The 27,468-nt window shown below is 35.8% G+C and overlaps 1 protein-coding gene across 2 annotated transcripts in view; it reads right to left on the bottom strand.

Moving 5' to 3' along the window:
• Window positions 1-1,063: 1,063 nt before the first annotated feature.
• The window catches only part of MOSPD2 (motile sperm domain containing 2), a 49,730-nt gene continuing 23,325 nt past the window's right edge, over window positions 1,064-27,468 (bottom strand). Inside the window, exons 5-15 of one of the 2 annotated variants that reach the window (XM_054472024.2) lie at window positions 25,973-26,127; window positions 22,518-22,578; window positions 20,161-20,199; window positions 14,243-14,367; window positions 11,809-11,985; window positions 10,854-10,966; window positions 8,617-8,713; window positions 7,475-7,571; window positions 6,913-7,042; window positions 4,449-4,551; window positions 1,064-3,561 (exon numbers count right to left, since the gene is read on the bottom strand). In XM_054472024.2, the coding sequence (XP_054327999.1) occupies window positions 3,424-3,561; window positions 4,449-4,551; window positions 6,913-7,042; window positions 7,475-7,571; window positions 8,617-8,713; window positions 10,854-10,966; window positions 11,809-11,985; window positions 14,243-14,367; window positions 20,161-20,199; window positions 22,518-22,578; window positions 25,973-26,127 (1,235 nt within the window). In that variant the 3' untranslated portion in view covers window positions 1,064-3,423. The remainder of the gene's footprint in view (window positions 3,562-4,448; window positions 4,552-6,912; window positions 7,043-7,474; window positions 7,572-8,616; window positions 8,714-10,853; window positions 10,967-11,808; window positions 11,986-14,242; window positions 14,368-20,160; window positions 20,200-22,517; window positions 22,579-25,972; window positions 26,128-27,468) is intronic. The other variant, XM_054472025.2, reaches the window with a different exon arrangement.

The following is a 27,468-nucleotide window of genomic DNA, read 5'->3' as shown; positions in this document are numbered from 1 at the left end:
TGGTAAACATTTAAGGGAGAAAGAGCTGAAGACTGTTGTAAAGTAACCAATCCTTTCCTACCTAGCTGGAGATTTTCCTGACAGGAGCTCTAGTCTCCTAGAAAATTGTGCCCTTTAGGGATGGAGACCACCCTGTCACATCCTGGGTCGGTATGGTGTTTGTTGGCAGGTTAACATTCTTTGTGGCTCTATTTTGAATTCATCAGAGGGTTGGGACTCTTTAACCACCTGATTTTGTTATCTTCACATATTTTTCAGTGTAGCAAAGGGACCTGTCCCATTCATGCTATTTTTATGGAGAGGTAGCTGCCATTTGGGAGGTTGTGTATTTCAGTGGTGACAGACCAGACATCAACAACCCTGAGAACCTCTAACATCACCATCCTGGGCTTCCCTGCTGCCCCTCTGCAACACCCCCCAGGTCCCAGGTCCTGAGCAGTCCTGAGCATGTGCCTGATTTCAGAATGATCAGTGCCACACTGCTATCTTCCCTGTGTGTCTGGCAGTCAGGCAGACTTCTTGTTAGCCTGCCTCCTGCTTGCTGCTGTCAGAGAGAACTATGTGTGGATACTAGGATTGGGGAAACTACGTGGCAATTCTGACTCATTGCAGCTCCAGCAACAGGCTCCACAATGAGCTGTAAGCATGACAGTGGGTCCAATGCTATGTCTGGGGAAAACGAAGAACTACACTGAAGAGCAGCTACACCCGACACGGGGACGAGGAGAAACAGGACACACTAAAGGACAGGCTAACCTGACACTGAATTGTATCTTTGGAGGCCTGCAGCACTGTCCTTATAAAAATGCAAAGCAGATCCAAAAGAAATTACTATGATCTTTAAAAGGTCAGAGTGAGGTTGAATATTGATTTTCTTTAAGATGCTTTATCAATTAGAGACCAGAGGTTTTTTCCTGATGATATTTATTTCATAAATGTAATTATTTTTCTAAAACATATTAAAATAGAAAACATGTTCTTTTAATCAATTTATACAAAGAAAATACCAATATAGTAATAAAAATACTGAAAACATATGAAAAGCACCAGAACATTAGAGAAATTACACTGGCAACAATTCTAGGAATATATATTTTTTGTAGTTGTACAATAAAGTGCTATTAAATCCAGTCAAAATTAGTGGCAATATATAAAAACAGTTATGGTAGTATGAAATTTGAGGCCAGGTTTACCAGCAATCGCATTTTTAGGCTACTTGCAGATCAAGGTAATGATATTTCACTAATGCTTTCATGGGAAATCTATTAATTTCCATTCCTAAGTGAAAACAAGTATCTAAATCTAAATGTTGGTTCCTTGGTAATTTGGTCATGAATAGGTAATGACATGATTAAAAATAAAATTACTGATTAGAGTACCAAAAATAATCATGCAATTATGATTAAAGGAAAACAAATGAAGACAGAATAAAATCAAGTGTAAATATAAGATTAATCAAGACAAGTACAAACGTTTGGATGCCTTTGATTTTATAGTTAATTTTCAGTAATCCTGCTTAGTCACACTTAATAGACACACAAACATTAACAAGATATGTTATTAAATTCAACTGACCAGACATTGAGCAAGGATATTTTAGTGGGTCAACATAATTTTTCATATGAAACATTAAAGGGACACCGTTAGGACAATACATTTTCAATCTTGGCTAATTATTTCCTCATTTATTTGCCAAGGAACAGAAAACATACACAACTACTTTGGGATTAGATTATATTAAGGCCAAAAATCTACCATGTAAGGGGAAGCCACTGTGCACACACACAGGGAGATACTGTGCACAGTACTTAGGGTGGACTGCAGTCCGTTTCACAGCTGGAGGTGGCAAACTGAAACAGAAAAGCCCAAATTAAGACAAAGTAGCACACCAGTGTCCTTTTAAGGTTTTATTTCCTAGGCCAATTTTGAAAGAACTGTTATATCATTCTTCATAACTCAATTTTGGAATCAACTTCTTGAAGACGAAAGCCAACAACACTATCCTTCAGAACAGTAATAAAATCTCCAAACATGGCTCAATCGAAACTCAACATTTTACAGGCAGACTGTTTTTTCTTTCATATAAAGTAGATGTACATGTGAACCAACATAGACCCAAACTGGTCATATTAATGAGAAAACAAACTCATTTCATTGCCTCTGCTACTGCAAGGTGTATCTTTTTAGGATTTTAGGAATACCGGGTGGGTACTACCATATCAAAGGCAGAATATCAAGTAAGTCAATTGGTCCTCCTAGTTTGAAGGTTTCACAGATCATCGTGAGTTACATTTTTCGTTCTTTAAATGGAGAGCTGACACCTGGGCATCTATGTTTCTTTTTGTTTTATTTTTTTCTTTTCACCCTTCTAGATACTCTAGTATTTTGTATATTTCCTTGTCATGGGCTGACTTTTACAAGGAACATTTTAAAATCTAAATTTATTATCCTGCTTAGCATCTCAAACAACTAACCTTTCAAAAAAATTTATATCTAACACCTTTCATTTAGAAATGAGGAGGGAGACAGTGCAATTCATGGTCCACAGAGACTCCTCTGCTCTGGAATGGGGGTGAAGATGGGACAATAGAGGGTCAGGCCTTTATAATAAATTAGGCAAAAGGTTCAGTGTCCAGCTATAGTGGACAACATGAAACGCCATAAAAATGACTGGATAGGGGGACTGCTTGAGACTTTTCTTTTGGGCATTACTAACAGAATTCAAAGATATTCCAACCACGCTTAGTTTTCCAAATTCTACTGAAATGAGAGTGTTCATAAAAAAGCCTGAGATTAATAAAAGGCAGGCTGTTAAGGAACACTGAGAAACAAAGGTTAAGGTGGTTTGGCATTAAATCGGTTTACATTCCAAAAGAATACTGACCATCACTGGGAGGAATTCTCAAAATTACAAAGTCATGGTTGCATAAATTCCTCTATATAAGTGTGTTTTCTTTCTCAATATACATGTTCTTCTATATACATAGTATAGAAAAGCTAGTAAGTCAGCTCAGCTATAATAATTCTGTCATAAAAAAGCAGATTACATTTTTTGGCTGCAACAAAGCATGTTACTTATACTTTTCAGTTTAGCTAATGTATTTACACGATAAAACTTAAGCTTTAAAAGTATTCAGATCAAAAGGAAAAAATAAATTATATTTAAACTATTAATTTACACAATGGATATGCCTTTACTTACTTTACTAAATAGCTATAGTCTCTTATAATCAATTTCTCCAGCATTTCTTTATTCTAGCAGTTTATTTTCAAGACATGTATGTGTTCCCCTCCACGTGCTGCATATTTCCTTTTAGGAAGCACAGATGTGCAATGTTTTTAGTAGCTTGGTAGAGTTTTAGGTCTGTTACTTTTTCCAACTAATGGACGAAGGAACCGTGGTTCCTACCCGGCACCACTTCTTTAACTGTACAATAAATAGAAGAAAGAGGTGACAAAAGCAAGCAAGAGCATTGTTAAGGAAAGCAGCAGCTGCTGGAACCAGATACAACGCTGAACTTGGTCTTCAAGCTTCCTATTGCTTTCTAGTAAACGACTGAGCTGAAGAGGGAAGAAGGGATGAAAGATTTATATCAATAAAACAGTCATTAATCATGGGCATGACAAACAGGAATACTAGAAATCCAAACACTGAAAGGATGGGGCCCACTACTCTGTAAGGCTGGTGGAAGGAGGGGGAAGTGCAACAGGGCATTAGATTTGTTTGGTGGACAGATATGTCTATACTTATTCTCATTTTGAGAGGTCTAAATTTCTAGTTGAGACAGGAGCAGAGGAGTCAGTTCCTAGAGGTACAGAAACCCTTAAGCAGCCCTCAGCTACTCAGAGAGCCCCTCTGTCTCTTTCAAATTTAAATGCACTACTTGGTACTTTTTTCTGCAAGACTGAATTATTTGATACTCCCCAAAGCACCTTGTGCTTTGCTAAAAATGGCCAGAGCTTTCAAATGGTTAGTAGATCTCCAAAAATAACTCACTGCTTACACCATTTCTTTTCTTTTTTTACTGAGAAATGGTCTTGTTCTATTACCCAGGCTGGAGTGCAGTGGCATGATCATGGCTCACTGCAGCCTTGACCTCCCAGGCTCAAGCAATCCTCCTGCCTCAGCTGGGACTACAGATGTGTGCCACCACACCTGGCTAATTTTTAATTTCTTTGTACAGACAGGGTCTCGCTATATTGCCCAGACTGGCCTCAAACTCCTGGGCTCAAGTGATCCTCCTGCCTCGGCCTCCCAAAGTGCTGGGATTACAGGCAGCACCACACCTGGCCTGCTTACCATTTCTGATTTGGCATCTCTTCACAAAGAACAGTATTTCTGTCGTGTCTATGCCAAATGTTTTTCCTTATGTCCGTGAGAAAAAAAGGAATTTCTAATGCTGATCAGCATTAACAACTTCGTTTGGGGAGGAAGAAAGTATACTTACTTGTAGACATATATCTTCACTGGTTTTATCTGACATGTTGAAAGCATTGTCTTTTAACGTAAGAGTGTTTGGTTTACTGCTTTCAACAGTATGGCATCTTAACCTATTAAAATCCAAAGAAAACATAACTTCTTAAAAAGTTAATGAATTTTCTTATAAAAGTAAAATATAAAATGAAAACAGTTAAACACAGAAGTCTATGTAACAGAGGTAAAAGTCCTCATTCGTCTTCCCCAGGCTCACCTAAGACAGCTGCTCTGTGTATATGTATCTTCCAGCTTCACTAATTAATGCACGTATAAGGAACACAACATATTGCAGACACCACTCAGTAAAATTCAAATGAAAGTTTTTATATGGTATTCAGTAGAATTCATCCAAATATCTTATGATTTGAAGGAAATCACCCTTTCTAGATAGGAGAAAGGTACTTTCCTTGAGCTTCAGTACCCTACCACCAAGCCTCCCTCCCACTTTCTGCAGGAGAACAGTGATCTCGCAGTTATAGAAAAGCAAGCCATCAGTAATTGGTGAAGCAAAAAACAAAGAAAACAAAGCAACTCGAACATAACAAAACCAAAAATAACCCTTCATTTTGAGGGACTGTTTCATAAGAACTTCAAATTAATCTACAACACCTTTTATACCAGTGTTTCTTACCCTTTCAAAATATCCCCATAACCACGTCTTTGAACAAAAGAAAAACTCTTGATAAAAACAGAAAGTAGGCCCTCCTGTAATACAATTTGAAAATTTAAATATTACATGTAAAAACAAGGCAGGCTGCTGACCTCCATCTGCGTCTCCCTCCTCTGGACTAAGGCTAATCTCCCCTGTTTTGGTCCCCCACACACTTTCAGCCTTCTCAGGAAGTTCACTGTTCATAATCTATTTTCATGATCTATCAGCTAAGCTTTTGATTTTTTGTAGAGAGGAGGTTTCCCTATGTTGCCCAGGCTGGTCTTGGACTCCTGAGCTCAAGCAGTCCTCCCACCTCAGCCTCTGAAAGTATTAGGATTACAGGTGTGAGCCACTGTGCCTGGCCCTGAAGATTTCATTCAACCATAGCCATTATCAGGTTTCCCAGCTTCTCCTCTATAAAGCAGGAAAAACGCCTTCCTCCCTCACAGGGCTGTCTTCATGACGGAATGAATCAATATGTCTAAAGCATCTAGAACAGTGCTGGCATACAGCAAATTCCACTTTAGTGTGAACTTGGTATCACTGCCCACTGTCTAGTTTCTATACAGTACCCAGAATAATCCTTTAAAAAAATAAGCCCGGATCACCTCATGGCTCTGCTTAGTGCCGACTAATAGTTTTTCCTCTCACTCGGAAGTCCTCTCCATAGGGACGATCTGATATCCTACTATCGCTGTCCCCATCTCTCACCATGCTCCTCCCTTACTGGAGTCAAGAGACAGTGACTTCCTTGTTGTTCCTCCCAAAGGCCAAGAACACTCCTTTTGCATTTGTTGTTCTGTCTGGAAAGGTCTCTGTCCAGTTATCTATGTGGCTTGCTCTCTCATTTCCTTCAGGGCCTACTCTAATGTCATTGGAGTGGCCATCCTTAACTACCCTATAAAGCAGGATTTCTTAACCTCGGCACTACGGACATTTGGGGCCAGATCATTTTTGGGGGATGGGGCTGTCCTGTGTACTGCTAGTGGTTTAGCAGCATCCCTATGCTGCCCCCATTAGATGCCCATTGTACCCCATCCCCCAGTTGTGACAACCAAAATTGTCTCCAGACATTGACAAATGTCCCCTGGGGGGAAAAATGGGAGCACTCCAATAAACCATAATTCCAATTTAAAAAAAGCAAAATAAAACTACAATACAGCCTCTTCTATTCTCCTTTTCTACATATCTTTTCAAGAAATTTGTCACAACCTGATACATCTATATATATGCACATACATGTATATATCTATATATGCAAGTTTTTCCCCCTCTTAAATAGGATAATGTCCATAACCAATTTTTCTCACTAGATTTGTTTTCTAAAATATATCACAGATGTCTTTCCACGTCAGAACAAATAGACTGACTGTACCTTTTTGAGTGGTTGCAGCACGCTTTAGTGTGGATATACTCAAATGTATCTCACTATTGCTTTACTGGTTACCATTTAGATTCTTTCTTTCCAGTTTTTCACTATTACAAACAATGCTGCAAAAAACATTCTAGTATGTAAGGTAAGCGTTCCTACAGGGAGAACTGCTGAGACAATCTGTGTTTATGATCTGGACAGATCCAGACTCTTGCACTGGCCTGCAAATGAGTTTCTGCTATCAGTGACCTCCTTGAGCAACACCAGGTCTCTTTCATCTGGGCATCCCCAGAGGCTTGCAGGGCACCCAGCAGATGCAAGAAGAAAGGGAGGCCACCTGGTCCATGGAGGCACTTTTCTCTTTCTGATTCTTCCCACCACATTTGAGAAGAATGTGAGGAAAAAGCTTACCTATGTTCCATCACTTTGTTTCTGGGAACTTCTTTCCAAAACTGAGTTAATTCTGCTGGGCCTGTGCCAGATGACTGTTCCATTTCTGCAGCCATTATCAGAAAACGGTCTTGGGCAGAGACTGTTAAACCTGCATTCCAAAAGGGTAATTCAGCATATAAACAGGAACCTTCAAAGGGGTTGGATATGCATGTGGTTTAAAGCATTATTCTGGAACTCAACATTAAGGAAAAAGAAGAAAATGGAATTATCTTTAAAAAGGAAAAAGTTCTAAAAGTGAGGAATTTCTCCTTTGAAATTCAATTTCAATTGGTGTCAGTTTAAACAATTTTACTTGTTAGAAACAATTACATTTTAATGCTGGAAAGGGCTTTAGAGACCTCTTTGACTATCCCATTTCACATGTGGGAAAACAGATGTCTACAGTGAGGTGAGGTGACTTGTGTTACTCTGCTAATTTCTAGATTCTAGCCCGACATTTCTGCTGACTCAGAGCCAAGGTCCAGGTCCCCTTCCCCCCACCATACCCAACACCTGCTGTGGCTACTAAGTGACAACTCACCCCCATGGGGAGACACAACTATATCCACTGATGCACCCGGGTCACAGCTGCTATTGCTTGGCTTGACTCTGTATTTTTCTGGAGCCGTTGTTCTCACCTATTTATAAACACAGTAGTCACATAACAACCTTTATGCTTTTCTGGGGGGAAATGGCTTAAGAATGACTTTAAAAAAATTTTTTTTATTTTTATTTTTATTATACTTTAAGTTTTAGGGTACATGCGCACAATGTGCAGGTTTGTTACATATGTATACATGTGTCATGTTGGTGTGCTGCACCCATTAACTTGTCATTTAACATTAGGTATATCTCCCTAAAAAAAAAAATTAGCAGTGAATAATTAATGAACAAAGAGTTTACAAAGTAACATTGATGGTTATGCATAGAAGGTATTTTTTCCCCACTAACAGGAAAAAAGCATCTCGACCTATCTAAAAACATATAAGTCAAACTGTCATTCAGACTCCCTCTTAAATAAAACAATCCATCTGTTAAATATTTATCCTGTTAATTACCTGAATTTAATGACATAAATTCACAAAAACAGAATGCACATTAGATTGCATGTTATTAATACAATGGTGTTCAGAAATTAAAAAACAGTAGATAATCAAAGCCCATCAGGAACATCCTGGTAGTTACATCTAAATTAAATAGAAGATTTAAGGCAGGAAAACCTATAATATGGGGTAGTGCCGGACTTAGTCTTGTTACACTTAATGCTCAGTATCAGGTTAATATCCGATATAAACTACACTCCAGAATATACCACACTTGGGGAAAATGCACTATCAATTTTATAGTTTTATGTTTCACTGTTATTATAAATTAAATTATTCACATAGTAAAGAGTAATTTTTCTTGGGTTGTTATTTACAACAAACATTAAACCCTTGTATTAACTTAGACATTAACCTATTACTGCACGTAAAAGATTCAGATACAGACCTCAGGGAAAATTTTTTGATAAAGCTATGCCACTTGGTTAGAAGCAGAAGGTAGTACAACATGCCTAAAAATTGTCATAAATAAAAACACTGTACAAGTTCAAAATTTTCAATCTTTCAATTAGAATATGTCTAAAATCACTTCCCATGTCAAATTCTCAAACCTAATTTATTGTATCTTTGAGATATTTACCTTAAATGCCACTATATTTTTAGTTACATTTGTCAACACTATTAAGGTTTTCTTCTCTCCGGATTCTGTACTTCCAAAGTACAGTTCTTCTGCTGGGCTAGGGAGTGACAAAAACATAAGACATTTGTAATAATCAGAATAAATGATAATCTAATCATTAGGTTGAAGAAAAATATTTAGTTAATATCTTATGCTCATTTGTATAAAGACATTTCACCAAAAAAGACTTACAAAACAATTACCTAATACAATTTTGTATTTTAATCTTACTGATTCAATGCACACTATTTAAAAAGTCCTACGGTTTTCCCCAAGATCAAAAGCAAACCAGGAAGAACAGAAGAGAGAATTATGAAGGCTCTGATTAATCCTATAATCAGCATTATCTTAAGGTGCACTTATTTAAACTATTTGGAAGGTTATAGATAATAAAGCAAAGAAGATATTGCTGCTTCAACTTTACCTAATTACAAATAATTAGAATGAGGCATATTTCTATACACCAACAGAAAAGAGCATAACTTAAAAAGAAAGATGATTAAGAATGTATTTAACAGAATAATTTCTCACTATGTAGCAGCTTTTCTAAGTAATAGGGAAGGAGAAAAGTACACATAAAAGTAAGTTTGGGATGGGAGCTGTAGGAAGAACTAATCAAATAGTAAAATCAGTGAGCTTCAATATTTAAATTTTACTATTACTTTCCATTGTAATGCCTATGACCTAAAAAAAAATTTAAAAGATTCAAGCAGTTTGTGTAGTTTAGTTACATTAGCCAAATTGTATCAGGTGGCTCAAAACAATGGGAAGAATAGTGTTTTTGTTTTATATAAAAAGGTGAATAATTTAACTAAAGTGAATTTTCAGCGAGCCCTTGATTTTGAGATACATCTTTAAATAGGTTAATTTTATATCAGGAATGTCTGTACCTTGGGGGTGTTTTTTAATCTAACTAACACATGTTTTTAAGAATGAGCTCTCCCAAAAGGGCTGTGCCTAGTTTTGGACAAGGTGGTAAATTTGCATGGTTGCTGGCTTTCTTCTAGAGCCCAATCATAAGTAAGTCATAGAAAACCACAAGGTTATGGATCTCATTGTTCTTAGTAACCAGCACAACAACTGTGAGCAGCTCCAGGAAGACAGAGGTTGGTTAGGTCTTTGTGTCTGTGTAGGAGCAGCTCTGGGACTTCATCGGGGGCGGAGGAAGGGAGGAGCAGAGCCCGATGTGCAGCTGAAAAGCTGTCTGGCTTTCTCCCTAGCCTGCTTTTCCTGTCATACCTCTACAATTACAGGCAAGGACCTATGATGTGACAGGTTTACAGTGAAAACAGAATGTGTAACTTCCAAATAAGTAGAGAGAAAAATGGGAACAAGTAAACAAACAAAAAAGATAAACTCCAAAGGGGGAAAATGGGAAAGAAAAACCATGAAAAACAGAAAATGCATGCGCATCTATGTCTCTCTTGCTTGCTGTCTTTCATACATATAGATGGCGGAGATAAATCCAAATATAACAGTAATCAAAATATATGTCAACAAGCTAATATTATCAATTAGAGAATGTCAGATTAGATTTTTTAAAAGTCTGGCTATATTGTTCATAAGAGATATACATAAAACATAGCTATACAGAAAGGTTTCAAGTAAAGGGACAGAAAATGCTACATAAGATCATAAAGTTGGTGTAGCAATTTAACGTAAGGCAAAATACATTTACCAACCAAAAACATCATCAGTGAGAAAAAGGTCTTTATACAATGCTGAAAGAAACAACCTGGAATCTTTTGAATCAAATAACCTAGCAGAAAAATAGAGATGTCCTGAAGTTTGGCTTTAGTCACAAACCTATTTTTCTAGTTCATCTTTGGCTTCTGGAAAGTAAAATCAACAAATCCTTACTTTAGTGTCATTTCTGGCATTCCTGAACTTGGGCAAGTCTAATAGTATCAGTAATGTGAGGAAAATACATGCCATTCAGATTTATTAATATATAAATATTTAGTTTTATTATCTGATGTGTGATGAGAGCCTTTTAAAGACACTCAACATAATAAAAGAAAGCAAGGTAGCTAAAAATATCCACTATGTCTGCAAACCAAGGTAAGTCTTCAGATAACTCTTGGTTTTATATTTCTACAGTTTCAAAAACCAAATAGAAGTTTTCTTAATTTTGTGGCTCCCTCAAGGTGATCAAGATACGTTATAAAATTATAGCTGATAAAATCTTTGATGATTACCTGATGTGTAGTAAGGGGCCTTTAAATACACTCAATGGTTTCTTGAAAGCTCTCATTTTTGAATCAACTTTTTCATTTTCTTCTGCTTTGGAAGTAGATTCGGTTGGGTTAATCTAAAGACAAAAAAAAAGGATAACTATTTAGCATATATTAACATGACCATTAACATCTATTTTAGTGCCTACTATTATACATAACATAGGTTACTCTAGAAAATACAATATGGTCATTCCCTTAAGAGTCTTTAAATTTTTCTAAATTATAACATTGTATTTATCCATCTATCAAGTTCCTGATTACTTGTAAAAAGAGTGACAACTACAAAGTGCTCTTTTAAAAATTAGAGAAAGGAACTAAATCAAAGTAAAGTTTTAAATTAATTACTTTTAGACAAATAAAAAAATTTTAGATAAAACAATTACTTCTAGATGTGTTTTGCTAGTCTTTATACAAAAGCATGGAATCAGCCTTTATTTTATTTTGAGACAAAGTCTCACTCTGTCACCCAGGTCAGAGTGCAGTGGCACAATCACAGCTCACTACAGCCTTGACCTCCTGGGCTCAAGCGATCTTCCCAACTCAGCCTCCAGAGTAGGTGGGATGACAGGTGTGTACTATCACGTCTGGCTAATTTTTTATTTTTTGTAGAGACAGGGCCTCCCTATGTTGCTCGGGCTGGTCTCAAACTCCGGTGCTCAAGCGATCCTTCCACCTCAGCCTCAGAAAGTGCTCGGATTACAGGTATAAGACACAGGCCCTGGCCTGGAATCAGACTTAAATACACTAAAGTGGTGCTTCTGGTCAGCTAATCCCATCCTTCCTCTTTCTTTTTACACACAAAAATGTGGAAGGGTAGCAGGTTAAGTGAATTACCCAAAATCACACAGCTGGCTAGTGGCAGAATTGGGGATAGACCACATCTTGTGATTCAGTTTCATTTTATTTATAAAGCTACCTTTTTAAGAAGAGGTGTTTGTTCTTCATTAGAAATTGTTTCCAATGTTTCTTTGCCATCACTTTCTATGTCTTCTTTACTTGAAGTTTCATCCTCACTGGTAATAGGCCCATTCTCACACAATGGGGTCTGGAAGTCATCATCTACTAGTGGTGGATAGCTATACTTGAAAGGATCCTACAAGAAAATAATTTCACATGAGCCTACTAAATGGTGGGTAGAGAAATAACTCTCTTAGTAGATTTACAATTCATTACTTTGGCCAAGAAAAAACGGACTTAATTAGATCATGAAATTTAAAACAAAGAAAGCATTTCAAACTAGAAAGAAAAAGAGCAATAAGTGGTGTGGGACAATTGGCTAGCCATCTATACAGAATCACCTTAGATCTTTAGCTCGCTCTCTACACCAAAAAGAATTTCAGATGGATAAAAGCTTTAAATGTGTATGTGTGTGTGTGTGTGTGTGTGTGTGTGTGTGTGTGTATTTTTAAAGAACTATATAAGTTCTGTAACAATACAGAAGAGGGATACAGAATACACTGAAAAAGAATGAAAATTGTCTTTTGAATCATAAGAAAGTTTTCAACATCACTTATAATTAAAGAAATGCAAATTAAAATGACAGTGAAATATTTTTTACCTGAGACTGGCAATGATTACAAAAAAGAGAATATGCGATGCTGGCAAGGAGGTGGTTCAAGAATTCTCACACATTGGTAAATGGGCACAATCTCTTTAGAGGAAATTTGGCAACAGCTATCTAAATTAAAAACTACTCACAGATTTTTTTCTAGGAGTTTATTCTGTATGCATTCTCGCTGCACACATATATTAAGAATTATTACAACGATATTCACTGCAGCAAAACTAGTAATGGCAAAAAATTAGAACACAACTATCAGTGCAGCCCTTTAAAAGAGGAGTGATTAAATAAATTATGTTATATCCATCCACACAGTGGAATATTTTGGTTTAAAAATGAGAGAGACCTCTGTGAATCAATATGGTGTAACCTGCAAAATAAAAGATATGAAAAAAGTACAACTGGACAACACATATGGTATGTGACCATTGTGTAAAAAACTGTAATAGATAACTCCAGAGGGATAGAAAACTTGATGGTGACTGCCTTTAGGGAGTGGCAGTGGGCACGGACCTGGGAAGGCAGATGTAGTTTTCATGGTACTGTTATACTTTTCAATCTCTGGTATTGTATTTACTTTATTAAAAAATCATGTATATGTATTACTTTTTGAAAAAAAAACTTAAAAATTAATGTTAAAAAATAGTAGTCCTACTAAAATTTTGACTGTAATTCTGAAGAAACATATCACTAAGGACAGAGAGGGGAAATAAAATAACCTTTTCTATACATAAAATTAACATTATTTAAAATGTTATGAATTATATTAATTATAATTATTTAAGATATAACAATTTTATGAGCAAATTATTAAAAATAAATAAAATCACATTTTAAATCAAGCATAGCACCTGAAATGAAGTGTATTTGGTTTTTCTAGGTGAAAATGTGAAATACAAAGCCTTAGAATAAGAAAGAAGCAGACTTCAAATTAAAAATACCTGTTCAGGTCTTTTCTAATCAAAGACAATAAACAGAAGGACATATCAAAACTATTCCTCTTGCTAGTTCTGATTGAATACAATTTTGCCAGGCAGGCAGTATAAAAAATAGCTTGCAAAAAAATCAAATAAGTGAAATATTATGAAGTTAACCCAAAGCGTACCAAGTCCATAAGTTGTACAGTTTTTCTATAAGTAGTAAAAATCAGCTCAAAAAAAGCTGGATAGTATATGCTTAATAGTATCTTTTTAACTAAAAAGACTGTTGAACAGCAAACAATTGGAAGCACACTAAAGACACATCAAGAGGAAATTCACTAACTTATGTCTAGATAGTAGAATACTATGCAGCCATAAATGAGTATGAGAGCCTGCTACATATTGATTTGGAATAAGACATGCTGTGAAGAGAAAAGCAGGATGCACACTAGCACATAAATACACTAACTTTAGAAGAGATGAGAGGGAGAAAAAATTATATACTATACTTGTTTATATGGGTAATACATATCCCTGCAAATTAATACAAGAAATTCAGCTGGGGAGGGAATATGGTGGTTGGAAATAGAAGTAGGAGGTGATATTTTTACTGAAGACTTATTTCTCATTATTCTTCTGAATACTCTTCAGTTTAGAACCACATAAATATATTACCTATTAAAAAATAAAAAATTAACAACTTTAAAACTTCAAAAATGTGTGTAACACTACTTGCTATTTTGGGGGTATCTGTGATATTTCTTTGCATATTATGATACTACTTTTCTTTTTCCCTTGAGGAAAGTATACAGCCCAATGTGCCATTATCCAGTATTGTTTTATAAACAAGTTTCAAATATTATACTTACCGTTCCACCCATGTGGGGAGGCAGGTATTCTACACTGACATAGTCCTGGACTTCATTTTTGCTTGTAAACTTCAACAAGCTCACTGCTTCTGGACCAAGCCAGGTTTTCACAATTTTGAAAGCAGCTGAAGAAAAACCAGTCACTTCATTAAAATTCTCATCATTCCTATTCTCAATTAATTTACCATAAATGCTAACCCAGGTCTTCTGAAATCAGTTTGGGCTATAATCTGTTAATATTTATCTTTATGTGATGTACTTAATTAACATTCTCTAATTTCTGTAGGCGTTTACATTGTGGCTCTCCCTTATGGGTTTCAAATGTTCCATGAAGATTCAGGAAGATTAAATTACCCTGATGTTCATTAATAAACTTATCAGGGTTTTGGCCTCTGAACAAATCCATCAATGATCCCAACTATTTACATTTCCAGACACTGAATCAAACAGCAATATGATTCAGGAAATAACTGCACAATAGTATGGAAAGAGTCATTTACCTTATGGTTCTGATAAACTCTCTATCTGAAAAACAGCCCTTCTTATTATGAGTGTGAGCTGGATCCAGCCTTCCTTTCTAACCCTACACTTCTCTGCCTCTATCTCAGGCCTTGCAGTTTATATAATTGTGGGAAACTTACAAAATCTCAAAAATAAACTGGTTTTTAAATTTTTTTTGAGACAGAGTCTCATTCTGTCACCCAGGCTGGAGTGCAGTGGCAGGAACTGCACTGTTCTGTTATCAAACACAGCTGTTTGGTAATTACAATCTTGTTCTGTCATGTCATTTCTTATTTATGCTTAATTTTTAAACCTCATTTTCACTGTGACAATCTAAGTACATTTTTAAGAAATTAAAAGAGAAATACTGCATTAAATTTGCAAAACTGTCAATTAAAAAACAGAAAATAAGAACAGTATGATAAACATTAAATGGTTCAGAGAAGTATCTTTTTATTTTAGCTAACTATAAGTTTTTTACATAACATTTAAATTTTCATTAATTTCAATTTAAAATGTGAGTTGACATGTTTGAAACTATGCTACTTTAATTTGATAAATCTGATTTTTCATGACTTTATTGAGATACAATTTACATGCCATAAAATCCCCTCTTTATACCAGTCAATGGTTTTTAGTATATTCGCAGAATTGTGCAACCACCACCACCACCACAATCTAATCCAGAACATTTTCATCACACCAAAAAGAACCTTCATATAGCAATCTCTCTTTATGCTTCCTTCTCCAAGTCCTTAGCAACTACTAATCTATTTTCTGTCTTCACGGATTTGCTTATTTTGGACATTTTATATAAATGAAACCATACAACATGGCTTTTTCTACTGGCTTTGTTCACTTGGCACGTTTTCAAGTTTCATTCATAATGTAGCATGTATCAGTACTTAATTCCCTTTTATGACTGAATAATTGTCCATTTTATAGATATGCAATATTTGTTTATCCATTCAGCAACTGATGAATATTTAGGCTGTTTCCACTTTTTGTTATTATGAATAATGCTGCCATGAACATTTGTGTACAAGTTTTTCTGTAGACATATGTTGTCACTTCTCTTGGACATATACTAAGGAGTGGAATTCTGGGTCATATGGTAATTCTATGTTTAGCTACCAAACTGTTTTCTGATGTGGCCAGACCATCTTAACATTCTCACCAGCAGTGTATGAGGCTTCCAATGTCTCCACATCCTTGCCAATACCTGTTATTATGTCTTTTTGATTCTAGCCACCCTAGTAGGTGTGAAATCACACCTCACTTGGTTTTGACTTGCATTTATCTAATGACTACTGATGCTCAGCATCTCTTTATGTGCTTATTGCCCATTTGTTTATCTTCTTTAGAAAAACATCTATTCAAATATTTCACTCGTTTAATTGGGTTACTTTTTTTTTTTTTTTTTGAGACAGAGTTTTACTCTTGTTGCCCAGGTTGGAGTGCAATGGCACTATCTTGGCTCACTGCAACCTCTGCCTCCCGGGTTCAAGCGATTCTCCTGCCTCAGCTTCCCAAGTAGCTGGGATTACAGGCATGTGCCACCACGCTTGGATAATTTTCTATTTTTAGTAGAGATGGGGTTTTACCATGTTAGCCAGGCTGGTCTCCAACTTCTGACCTCAGGTGATCTGCCCACCTCGGCCTCCCAAAGTGCTAGGATTACAGGCGTGAGTCACCATGCCCAGCCACTTGTCTTTTTAACATTGCATTGTAAGAGTTCTTTATACATTCTAGAATAAGTCCCTTATCAAATGTATGGTTTGTAAATGATTTCTTCCATTCTGAGAATTGTCTTTTCACCTACTTGGTAGTGTCCTTAAAGGCACAAGTTTTCAATTTTAATGCAGTCCAATGTTATCTGTTTATTTTGTTGCTTGTGCTTTTGTTGTCATATCTAAGAAACCATTGCCCAATCCAAGCACAAGGATTTAATCCTGTGTTTCTTCTAAGAGATTTAGCTCTTACATTTAGGTCTCTGATTCATTTTGAGTTAATTTTTATATATGATGTGAGGTGGGGTCCAACTTCATTCCTTTGAATGTGGATACCCAGTTGTCCTAGCACCTTTTATTTAAAAAGCCTTATTTCTCTACTGAATAGTCTTGGCACCATTGTAAAAAAAAAAAATCAACTGACCATAATAAACATTAGGGTTTATATCTGGACCCTCAATTCAATTTCACTGATCTATACGTTTATCCTTATGCCCATACATGCCCAATGTCTTGATTGCTGTAGCTTTGTAGTAAATTTTGAAATCAGGAAGTGTTAAGTCCTCCAACTCTGTGTTTCTATTTCAAGATTTGACTACTTTGGGTTTCTTGCATTTTCATATGAATTTTGGGACAAACATATCCATTTCTGCAAAAAAGGCAGCTGGGCTTTTGATAGGGACTGCACTGAATCAGTAGATCAATTTGGGAAGTGTTGACCTCTTAACAATACAGTCGGCCCTCCATATCCACAGGTTTCACATCCATGGATTTTTGATTGACCAACCACAATTGAAAATATTAAAAAATAAATAAAACCAATACGACAAAAATATAAATAAGAAACAATAGAGTAGAACAACTATATAGCACTCACACTGTGTTACGTATAATAAATAATCTAAAGATGATTTAAAGTATATAGGAGGGGCCAGGTATGATGGCTTATGCCTGTAATCCTAGCACTTTGGGAGGGCGGGGCAGGCAGATCACTTGAGGTTCAAGACTAGACCAGCTTGGCCAATGTGGTGAAACCCTGTGTCTACCAAAAATATAAAAATTAGCCAGGTGTGGTGGTAGGTGCCTGTAGTCCCAGCTACTTGGGAGGCTGAGGCAGGAGAATTGTTTGAACCTGGGAGGCAGGGGATGCAGTGAGCTGAGATTGTGCTAATGTACTCCAGCCTAGGTGACAGAATGAGACTCATCTCAAAAAAAAAAAAAAAGAAGGTATACAGGAAGACGTGTGTCAGTTACACGCAAATACTATACCATTTTATATGAGGGACTTGAGCATCCAAGGATTCTGGAGTCTGTGGTGGTGGTGGGGGAGGGGTTCTGGAACCAGTCTCCCATGGATACTGAAGAAAGACTGTATTAAGTCTTCCAATCCATGAACAACATGTCCTTTTATTTATGTAAGGCTTGAATGTACTAAAATGGTGTTTTGTAATTTTCAGTGTCCTTGTCTTGAACTTCTTTTATTAATAGAAGTGGTAAGAGCAGAGTGTTGTCTTGTTCCTGATCTTAGGGGGAAAGCATCCATTCTTTCCCTGCTAAGTAGATGTTAGCTGTGGGTTTTCATAGATTCAGGTTTTTCATACCTGCCCTTTATAAACAGGTGGAGGAAGTTATTTTCTGTGAAGGATTAGCCTTACCCAAAGAGAGGTCTGCACTTCGCCCTCAGCTTCTGAGAGATAATCTTCTTGCCTGATAGGATTGTCTTTGTTTGTCTGGGGGCTTTGAGTGACAATGGGACAATATGACTTAGGGTAGGAACTGGCCATAGAAGAAAGACCAACAGTGTGATTCAGGGTAGGGGTTTGGGTTGCACAGTATCAGTAGACCTTGGGGGAGACTGAAGACTAAGATCAACCACATGGGCAATCAATCATGCTTACATAATGGAGTTCCAATAAAAACTCTGAACACTGAGGCTTGGGTGAGCTTCCCAGGTTGACATACTCCATGCACATTGCCACACACTGATGCCAGTGAAGTAATATGCTCAACATTTGGTACTTCCCTGGACTCTGCCCTACACCTTACTTTCCGTGGTTGACCTTAATCTAAATTCTTTCCCGGTAATAAACCACACTTGTGAGTATAATAGTTTTCAGTGAGCTCTCAGAGTCCTTCACTAGAATTATCAAATCTAAGGGCAATTTTGAGCACCTCCTGAACTTGCAGTTTGTGTCAGAAATGGGGGTGGTCTTGTGTGGACTACTGTGGTCTAACTTGGCAGTTGTTTCAACTCTTTGCACCTTATGTTGCTAGTTTGAGTACTTTTATCATGAGAGGGTACTAGATTTTGTCAAATGCTTTTTCTGTGTCTTTTGAGATGATCACATCATTTTCCCCTTCATTATATTAATATGGTAGATTACATTAGTTGATTTTCATATGTTGAGCCCACTTGGTCATGGTGTATAATCCTTTTTATACGCTGCTGGATTCAATTTGCTAGTACTTCGTTGAGGGCTGTTGCATCTATTTTCATAAGGAATACCAGTCTGTAGTTTTCTTTTCCTGTGATGTTTGGTATTATGGTTATACTTGCCTCATAAAATAAGTTGGAAAGTATTCCCTCTTCTTCTATTTCTTGGAAGAATTTGTGAAGGATTCATGTTGATTCTTCTTTAAATATTTCACATAATTTACCAGTGAAGCCATCTGGGCCTGGGCTTTTCTTCGTGGGAAGTTTTTTTTGATTACTAATTCAACTTCCTTTTTTATATTTCTATTCTGATTCTTCTTGAATTAGTTTCAGTAGTTTGTGTCTTTCTAAGAATTTGTTCACTTCATGTAGGTTATCTAATTTCTTTGCATATAATTATTCACAGTATCTCCCTATAGTCCTTTTTATTTCTTTAAGGTCAATAGTAATGTCCCTTCTTTCATTACAGATTTTAATACTTTGAGTCTTTCCTTTTCTTCTTTATTAGCTAAAGGTTTGTCAATTGTGTTGCATTTTTCAAAGAACCAAATTTTGGATTTGTTGATTTTCTCTATTGCTTTCTATGTAACAACTGACTTTTGCAAACACAAATGAGAATGTACATTCTGAAAATAACATTCAATTTACAGTAATTTTAAAGTTGGTCAAGACAGTTTATCGATCAATGGCTTTTTCAAAAAAATTTTACCAAAAAATATATCATGACTGTCAAAAGGGTCATGTCACTACAGTGATTTGGGGTGAGTTTCAGACTGATTCCACCTTCTTTCTCAACACCTGAAGCCCATGAGAAAACCTAGACAAGGCCTGTGTTCTGTGACATACCTTATCTGTGCACGACAAATTGAGGCTTCTGACTAGAGTATTTGAGGCTGTTGTTATTTTTTTTTTTTAAGAGATGGGTATCATTATGTTGCCCAGGCTGGCCTCAAACTCATGGGCTCAAGTGATCCTCCTGCCTCAGCCTCCTGAGTAGCTAGGACTATAGCCGTGCAACACCATGCCTGGCAAGGCTGTTTTTAAAGAAGACTAATGGGTGCCCCCAGATCCTGGGTATAAAATTTTAGCCCTGTTTGCTTAGGAATAGCCTTTGAGTGTTCTAGCTCCAGTCTCTTAAGAGTGCGTGCAAAGGACAATATAAACATTATTTTAAACAATTGTAGAAATATGGCTAAATTGGCAAAGTAAAGGAAATTAGACATTTTGTTTTAGGAAAGTATAAATATACTCACCATTCATTAACCAAGGCATATCAAAGATCACTATTTTTGCTGAAAGATGAAAAAAAATTCATTGAATGTGAATCAGTAACTATAATATCACTCATACTGGCCTAGAAAAAACTGGTCATCTAAATTTAAGTAAAAACTGAGCTTGTTGTCTGAGCTCTAATTCAGTGAAGTATATAGTATCATGAATAGTATTCCATGTGGTGCTGGAACTGAACTAGCATGTCACAATGGTGAGGTGCCAGCCCAGCAGGAAGACTTGTGGGAAATCAATAGTGCACTGTCACTGTCCTCTGGTAAACAGCCTATTCTTTTGTCACTCACTGCTTTTGTTGTTTGCAGGGAGGTACAAAAGAAAACAGTTAAGTGGCTAAATGGAGTCTTTGGATGTGGCATGTCAAAGTAGTGCTGAGGCCACTGAACTTTAAAATCATTTCCAGGTCTAATTTATGGTTTCAATTATAATTTTCTAGAGATTCTATTGTTAAACCAGTCTCACAGTTGCCCCCTCCCCTTTTAATACATCACTACATTTTCAGAAACAAAAATTATTTCTACTTTATATCATGAGCTCCAGGAAGCTAATAATTCCAAAGTATACATAAGTATTATTTATACACTGAGCTGAAGATACTAAACAGCCCTATTAACAACTGAGACAATTGTGAGAAAGAACCAGAAACCGCAAAGATTTTTGAGATTCAATTCATTCCTCTATTCCAGAGGAATCAGAATGTAATTTCACTCTTCTCTGAGCAAAGAACCTCTTACAGTTGTTGCATTAATGTAGGACAAGTAAAGTACATATAAGGAAAAAGGCATCTGTAAAGAGGCACCCTGGTGCTTAATACCTCAGTCTTCGTCTGGGATATGCTTAAAATAATGTGGACTCAAGATTTTAAGATATAATAGTTATTCTTCATGACGATTTTGAAGCATAATGAATTAAGATTCCACGAAATTCAATGTCAGCAAAACTATATTATGTAGGTAGAATATATATATATGTGTGTGTGTATATATATATAAAATCTCTAGTTAAGATGAATAGTATTACAATTCACCTTTATATAGATCTATTAACTTTTTAATAGTTCTCTCAAAAGAATCTCAGATGTATTTTACAAAGTAATAATGATATTTATACTATTGATAAGTGGCTCTTCACAAACTCCTTTAGATATTTCAATGATCAAGTGGATATTTTTTCATTTTGTCCATAGAGCAACAAACTAAAACTATGGGGTAGTGATTCCCTACTGACCAATGACTGGCACTGCTCAGGAGGCCTTAAGGAATCAGGGTACATGCCAGATACAGGAAAAATCCATAAGGAACTGAAGGTAGTACAGGTTCCCCAAATTGGACACTATTGATCATTCTTTTTACCTAAAAATATTCATGAATATTCTCTCTGAAAAGATGAGAGTATAGAGCTAGGGGTGGCACTGACTCTTGATATCCATTATGCTTTTTGTCTATTCCTCACTTCACATTAACAATAAAATTAATATGCCAAATTAAGATAATTTAGGGATTTTATGCTAAAGTCACCTGAGTCACGAGTCCCAAAAGACCCAATTTGCTGTTTTCTAGGAGTACGCTCAGGCAGATCTGTAAATTCCCATTTTCTGACGTCCCTGTTGCCTCTCTTCTGTCTTTTCACTTTTAAACCATTGGGGTTAAATATACTTGACTGTTTATGTGAGTTGGCATCTCGGCTTCCCTAGGGGGAACCCATCATACAAATTCAACAAGTAAAAAATGGACTATATAAGGTTTAGGAGTTCTTCATTCAGGTAATTAATGGAATAGTCACAATGAAAAACAAACAAACTCCAAATGCCAGATTCAAATGTAGTACCTTCTAGTCAAGTATTTTCTTAATGACAATTTTTAAATAGCAATTGGTAACAACAGTATACTTTATATATCAATATTGCTTATCATACAGTGCACTTTATCAATACTGCTTATCTCTTCTTGTATGCAAGAAGTTTCATACAATAAATACTATTTGAAATGAATTTCTAAATTGAAATATTAGTAAAAATGAGACAATTCTGAAATAAATGTATGCTTTTATGTACCTATGTGTGTGAGTGGGTGTGTGTGTTATAGGATGCCATATATATGGTTTAGAACTTAAACTCTTAAAATTAACTGTGAAGGACAATGAATACTTATGAAAAACTTTCCTCTGTATGTGTTAGAATAATGTCTATGAACATATTTAAAATTCTTCATCAGAAAACAAAGTTTCAGGTATGAAAGTCTATAATAACATAAGGCTCCACAATTCTCAGACATTGTTTACAGTTTCAATATGTTATATTTTTATAAAGGAGTAAGTTACTTACAGAGGTATTTAGGGTAATAAACCTTAAAGCAGTTGATGATAAAGCGTACAAAGTCCATGTCCTAAAATAAAGATTAAATCTTTAAGACTGTCCACATTAGAGAACTTAAAATTGCACATTTCTAAAGGTGATAAATTATTAAATACAAATGAGACAATTATTAAATTCTTTAAAAAGTAAGCTCATATGTAAATATCTATATTCTCAAGGATTAAGGTTTTAGGTCATTAAGCTATTTATAATAATCAGCCCTAAAACTGACTTGAAGAAACCAGATGCTTAGTGATGTTTTAAAATTATTCACATTACCTCAAACTACTTACATACTTCAGGCTACTAAGGCAACAGGGCATAAAATGGATCTAAAAGCAATCTCCATAGAGAAATTCTAAAAATCTGTTGAATAATTAAAGAATTATTGAAACAAGTATACAGTTTATAATCAGACTACTTGGGATAATAATACACATGTATGTAAATTCTCATATATTTGCTTTTTAATCCTAATTTTTACACCTCATAATAGTGTCAATGAAATATATTTTATCAACCTTTTTTTAACACAATACTTAACCTAATCACATTGGCCTGCTGTATCTACTCCATTTCTGGCTTTTTTCATTTTATTTAGAGACCTAGAATTAGTTTTTTAGTTTACATTCCAGTGTTGTTCACTGATTCTGATTTCTAGGAGACTACAAACATAGCTATCTGGTTGGTTCTACTGCTTTGAGCACAGCAACAGGAAATTAGGTCATTAAGGTTATTATTTCCATGGGTCATTTCACTCCATGGCCACATACTGATTCACTAATTCTGATTGGCCATCTTATAAAGACTGTGGGATGAAAGATACAACCAAGCAAACTGAAATCCATCACAATTACTAGAAAGGTGGGTTTTCCTAGAGATAAGTGTCTATAAATTCATCCCTGGAATGTTAGTTGCAGCATCTTTAATTGCAATACACTAAAAGTAAGCGTCCTTAACTATCTTAAGTATTTGTTATGGGTATATATATAATAATACCTTTGTGTGTGTGTATATATACATATATATATATATATAAAATACCTTTGTGTGTATATATATATATAATATATATTATACATAATAATATATGTATAAGGTATATATATACCTTTGTGTGTATATATATATAATACAAAGGTATATATATATAATAATACCTTTGTAACTAATCATTATAGCCACTGTGCATGGAGTTTTCATAATTGGTAGTTAAGTAACAGTCAAAGAAAATAGCTGAAAAGAACCAGTTATATAAAAATTTGGTTACCTAGTTTATAATTTATGGCCCCCAGAGACTGTCTAAATAGTCTTGGTATAACATTCTTGTTTCTATCATTTATTTAATTGAATATCCTTCTTCGTAAAATCGTGAGTTACTGCTAATTCAAGTGGATATGATAAGATGTCACTGGTGTATTCTATTAATGGGGACTACAAGAAATAGCTCCATCAACCCTATTGCTCAGCATTCTATAAGGATGTTTTCGAGGCTGTTATTCATTATCTTGTAAAACGTCCTTTTGAGGACCCATGAAAGACTTTCTAGTTCAAGTATTAGGAATGGATATACTTCTAAGACACTGGTTGTGAAGGATGGCCGCTGAATAACTTTAAATGATTGCATTTCTTTCAGGCAGGCAGCTGAAAGCTTAGAGCCAAACTGGTGTCCCAACTCTAACAAATGATTTTCTTATTTTTTGCCTTGAAATTTATAAGCTCACCTAAATTCTTTGTGACATCTTTATAAGCTCACTTAAATTCTTTGTGAATCATGAAAGGGTCATTTATGAAAATAAATTATTCAGTAAGATTCAAGTATTTTAAAACAATAATGACTTAAATACTTAGTAGTGCAAATACACCTTATTTACAAATTAAAGATGGTGAGATATAAGTAGCTTGAAAAAATAAAACAGTTCAAGTCAATTCTCTGTCCTTACACTTGGCAACAAAAATATTAACATTTATTCTTCATGATTCTGGGTTAATAATTAGGAAACTATCATATCCAAAGGATAAAAGAATCATGATTTATTTTTATGGAATATTTATTTATCTAGGCAAATTGATTTTGATTTTGGATATAAAATAATTTACTCTCTCTAATTTAAAACCACTGACATGGAAACTAGGTTGGAAAACTCCAGGGCAACGGATCCTTGAAAAACAAAGAGAGAAATAGAAACATGAAAAAAAATTTGTGGTCCTACCACCGCAAGAAAGCTCTTGTTAGCAGTTCTCTCTAGCTTGTTTTGTGTTTGTTATGTCTACAGTTTCCTTTGTTGGGCTACGTATTACCATAGTATAGTATACATACATATTATAGTATGTATAATCATACAGCTTTTTTCATCTCAGAAAAAAATGTTCTCTCCAATATTACCATAAATTCCTTAAAAACACCATTTTACATAGCTATATGTATACTCCATCAACTAGATATACCATAATTTGCCATTTCATCATGTTGAACATTTATACTTTTTTCTAATTTTTCATTACTTTAAATGACACTGAGAAAATATTTTGATGTATGATACTTTTTCTGTACCCAGGATTATTTCTTTAGAATAGATTTCCAGAAGTTGGTTCCAAGGCAAAGAATATAAATACAAACACTTTAAGGTTCTTAACATAATTTGCCAAATGGAATTCCAAAAAGATTTCAACACTGCCCTAAGCACATTTGTGAATACATTACTGCTATCAGAATCAGCCACAGATTAAATATAAGAGACAGTAGTTAGAATAAATGTGCCGAGTGATCTCAATTGCTGCTGAAGGGTTTGTAGGTATCACTAAGGTCACAAGGACCCAAATTAAAGACAGGTAGGTTTTACTTATTCAAGCTTGGCAAAATCACCTGAAGAAAACTGGTTTCCAAAGCTAACCAAATCAAATCAAACAGATAGAAAACAAATCCAAACAAGCAAACAAAAACACTCAATAAAATCACAAAGTGTTATATGTGCAAAACTCGTGAACATCTTGCAACTGTAAAACAAGGTATGAATATAACAAATTCGAGATGGTATATTACCTTACTTGATATTTCCTGAATATATCACTATGTGGCACACACCAGGGCAGGTGCTATAGGATATTAGCTTTGATATCAAAGTTCACAGTTATCACATCGATTCATACCTTGCCAGCCTCGACATGCTATCTCTCCATCCCGTGTCTCAGACAAGGAACATTTCTAGGAAATTGACAGTTTCAACGCCAAATACAGAAACAAATTTAATTCCCTGCAAACCCTATTCCATGTTTGACTACACTCACACTGCAAGGCGAAAAAATAAATCCCTAATATAAGTTAGTTAGCTCAATTTTACAGCAATATGTGGTTGGCAGCAAGGACAGGAGAAAGGGAGGAAGCCATGATAAACACTGATTTGGAATGAATGAAAAATGCTTACAATGCTATTTATTCCAGTTTCTGACAGGTCAAACATCACTGTTACAGGTTTCCCATTTTCCCTCTTAGCATAACGTTCCAACCAGAATGCTATGAGCTTCTTTTTGTCCGATATGGTTTTCTGGTCTTTTACATGATACTTCACCCTGATCCAGACTTTAAGCAGAAGATAAAAATAAGAACAGGACTTATGGCATTATAATATTATTATACATATATATTGCCTTTCCCTTGACATTTTTCATTTACAATTCATTTTATTTCTTAGATCAAAAACATCTCTTTCTTATTTTCAATGAGAAACAGTTGCACTTGGGAGCCTTAAATTGAAGAGTAGCAGAGAGATAGACTGTTTCCCTTAGGAAATAAACAAATTTCACTTGTAAGAGGGAAAAGAAAATACAGGTGAACAAACACTATTTGATAATAATCTAAATGTGCTCTGCATTGTGCTTAACAAAAAAGAAAGTCATTGCTTTTGTTGAGCACTGGAAAAAGTGTTCCATCCAGAGGAAAGATATTGACACAGGGCGATGGAGGCATGAGCCAGTGCCGTGCACGTGTGTGGAGCACGGTAAACTGTTCAGGTGGTGGTAGCTAAGATGAAATGGGATGAGTGGTGAGAGGAGAAGCTAAATAAGAAAGAACTGGACTTGAAGGACTGTGAATGAAACTCTACGGCACTTTGATTTTCCTATTTTAGAACACCTTTCAGGCAATAGCACAGAAGGTAGAGTGGAGGAGGCAGAGAAGGAAACCCACCAGGTTATGACCTGGGAAGGGACTGGGGCAAAGGTGTAGTAGTTAGAAAGTGAATTGAGGAAGTAGTATGGTAAGTATGGAAAAAAAGCCAAATTGAAGCTATATTAGAGGAAGAGCCAATGAGTGGGCCTGAGGTGGGCAATACAGAAAGTGAGCAAGTGGACGGGCATGGATGTTCAGTAGTGTGTTGTGCTAAAGGCTGCTGACAGGTGGGAGCAGTCAGTGGGTAGCTAGGTATGCGCATGTGGCCTGGGGATAGTGTGGGGTCAATACTGTGCCGGGGGAGGTAGCTAAAGTGCCAAGATGCTCGTGATTGATCACCCAAGGAGACTGTATCAGCTGTAAAGTAAAAGAAGCAAGAAAGGAATAAAGCCTAGGAAACACCTTTAAGGGACAGGTGGAAGAAGAAAAATGAGAAAAAAAGGTTGAAAAGGAGGAGGTGGCAGTAAGAGGAAAATGCAAAAAGAGTATTGCTCAAACAGAGACAGACCACATGCTATGGAGGAGTGAAGATGAGTGCAGGACATCTGTTCAGTATGGGGCTTGAACGTGCCTGCCAAGTTGCATCCCTGGTATAAAACCAGGCTGGATTTGGTGCAAGTGGGAGAGAGGTATAACAGGGGAGTCACCGGAACAAAAGAGATGATTGTTACTGTTCCTTTCATTATAATACACAGTTCAGAAAAAGCTAGAGTGAGATTATGGGAGACTCGAAAAGGAAAAGGCCTATTTAGC

This window comes from Pongo pygmaeus, chromosome X (assembly GCF_028885625.2).
Source record: "Pongo pygmaeus isolate AG05252 chromosome X, NHGRI_mPonPyg2-v2.0_pri, whole genome shotgun sequence".
Taxonomy (NCBI): domain Eukaryota; kingdom Metazoa; phylum Chordata; class Mammalia; order Primates; family Hominidae; genus Pongo; species Pongo pygmaeus.
This window is presented reverse-complemented; position numbering and strand designations above follow the sequence as displayed.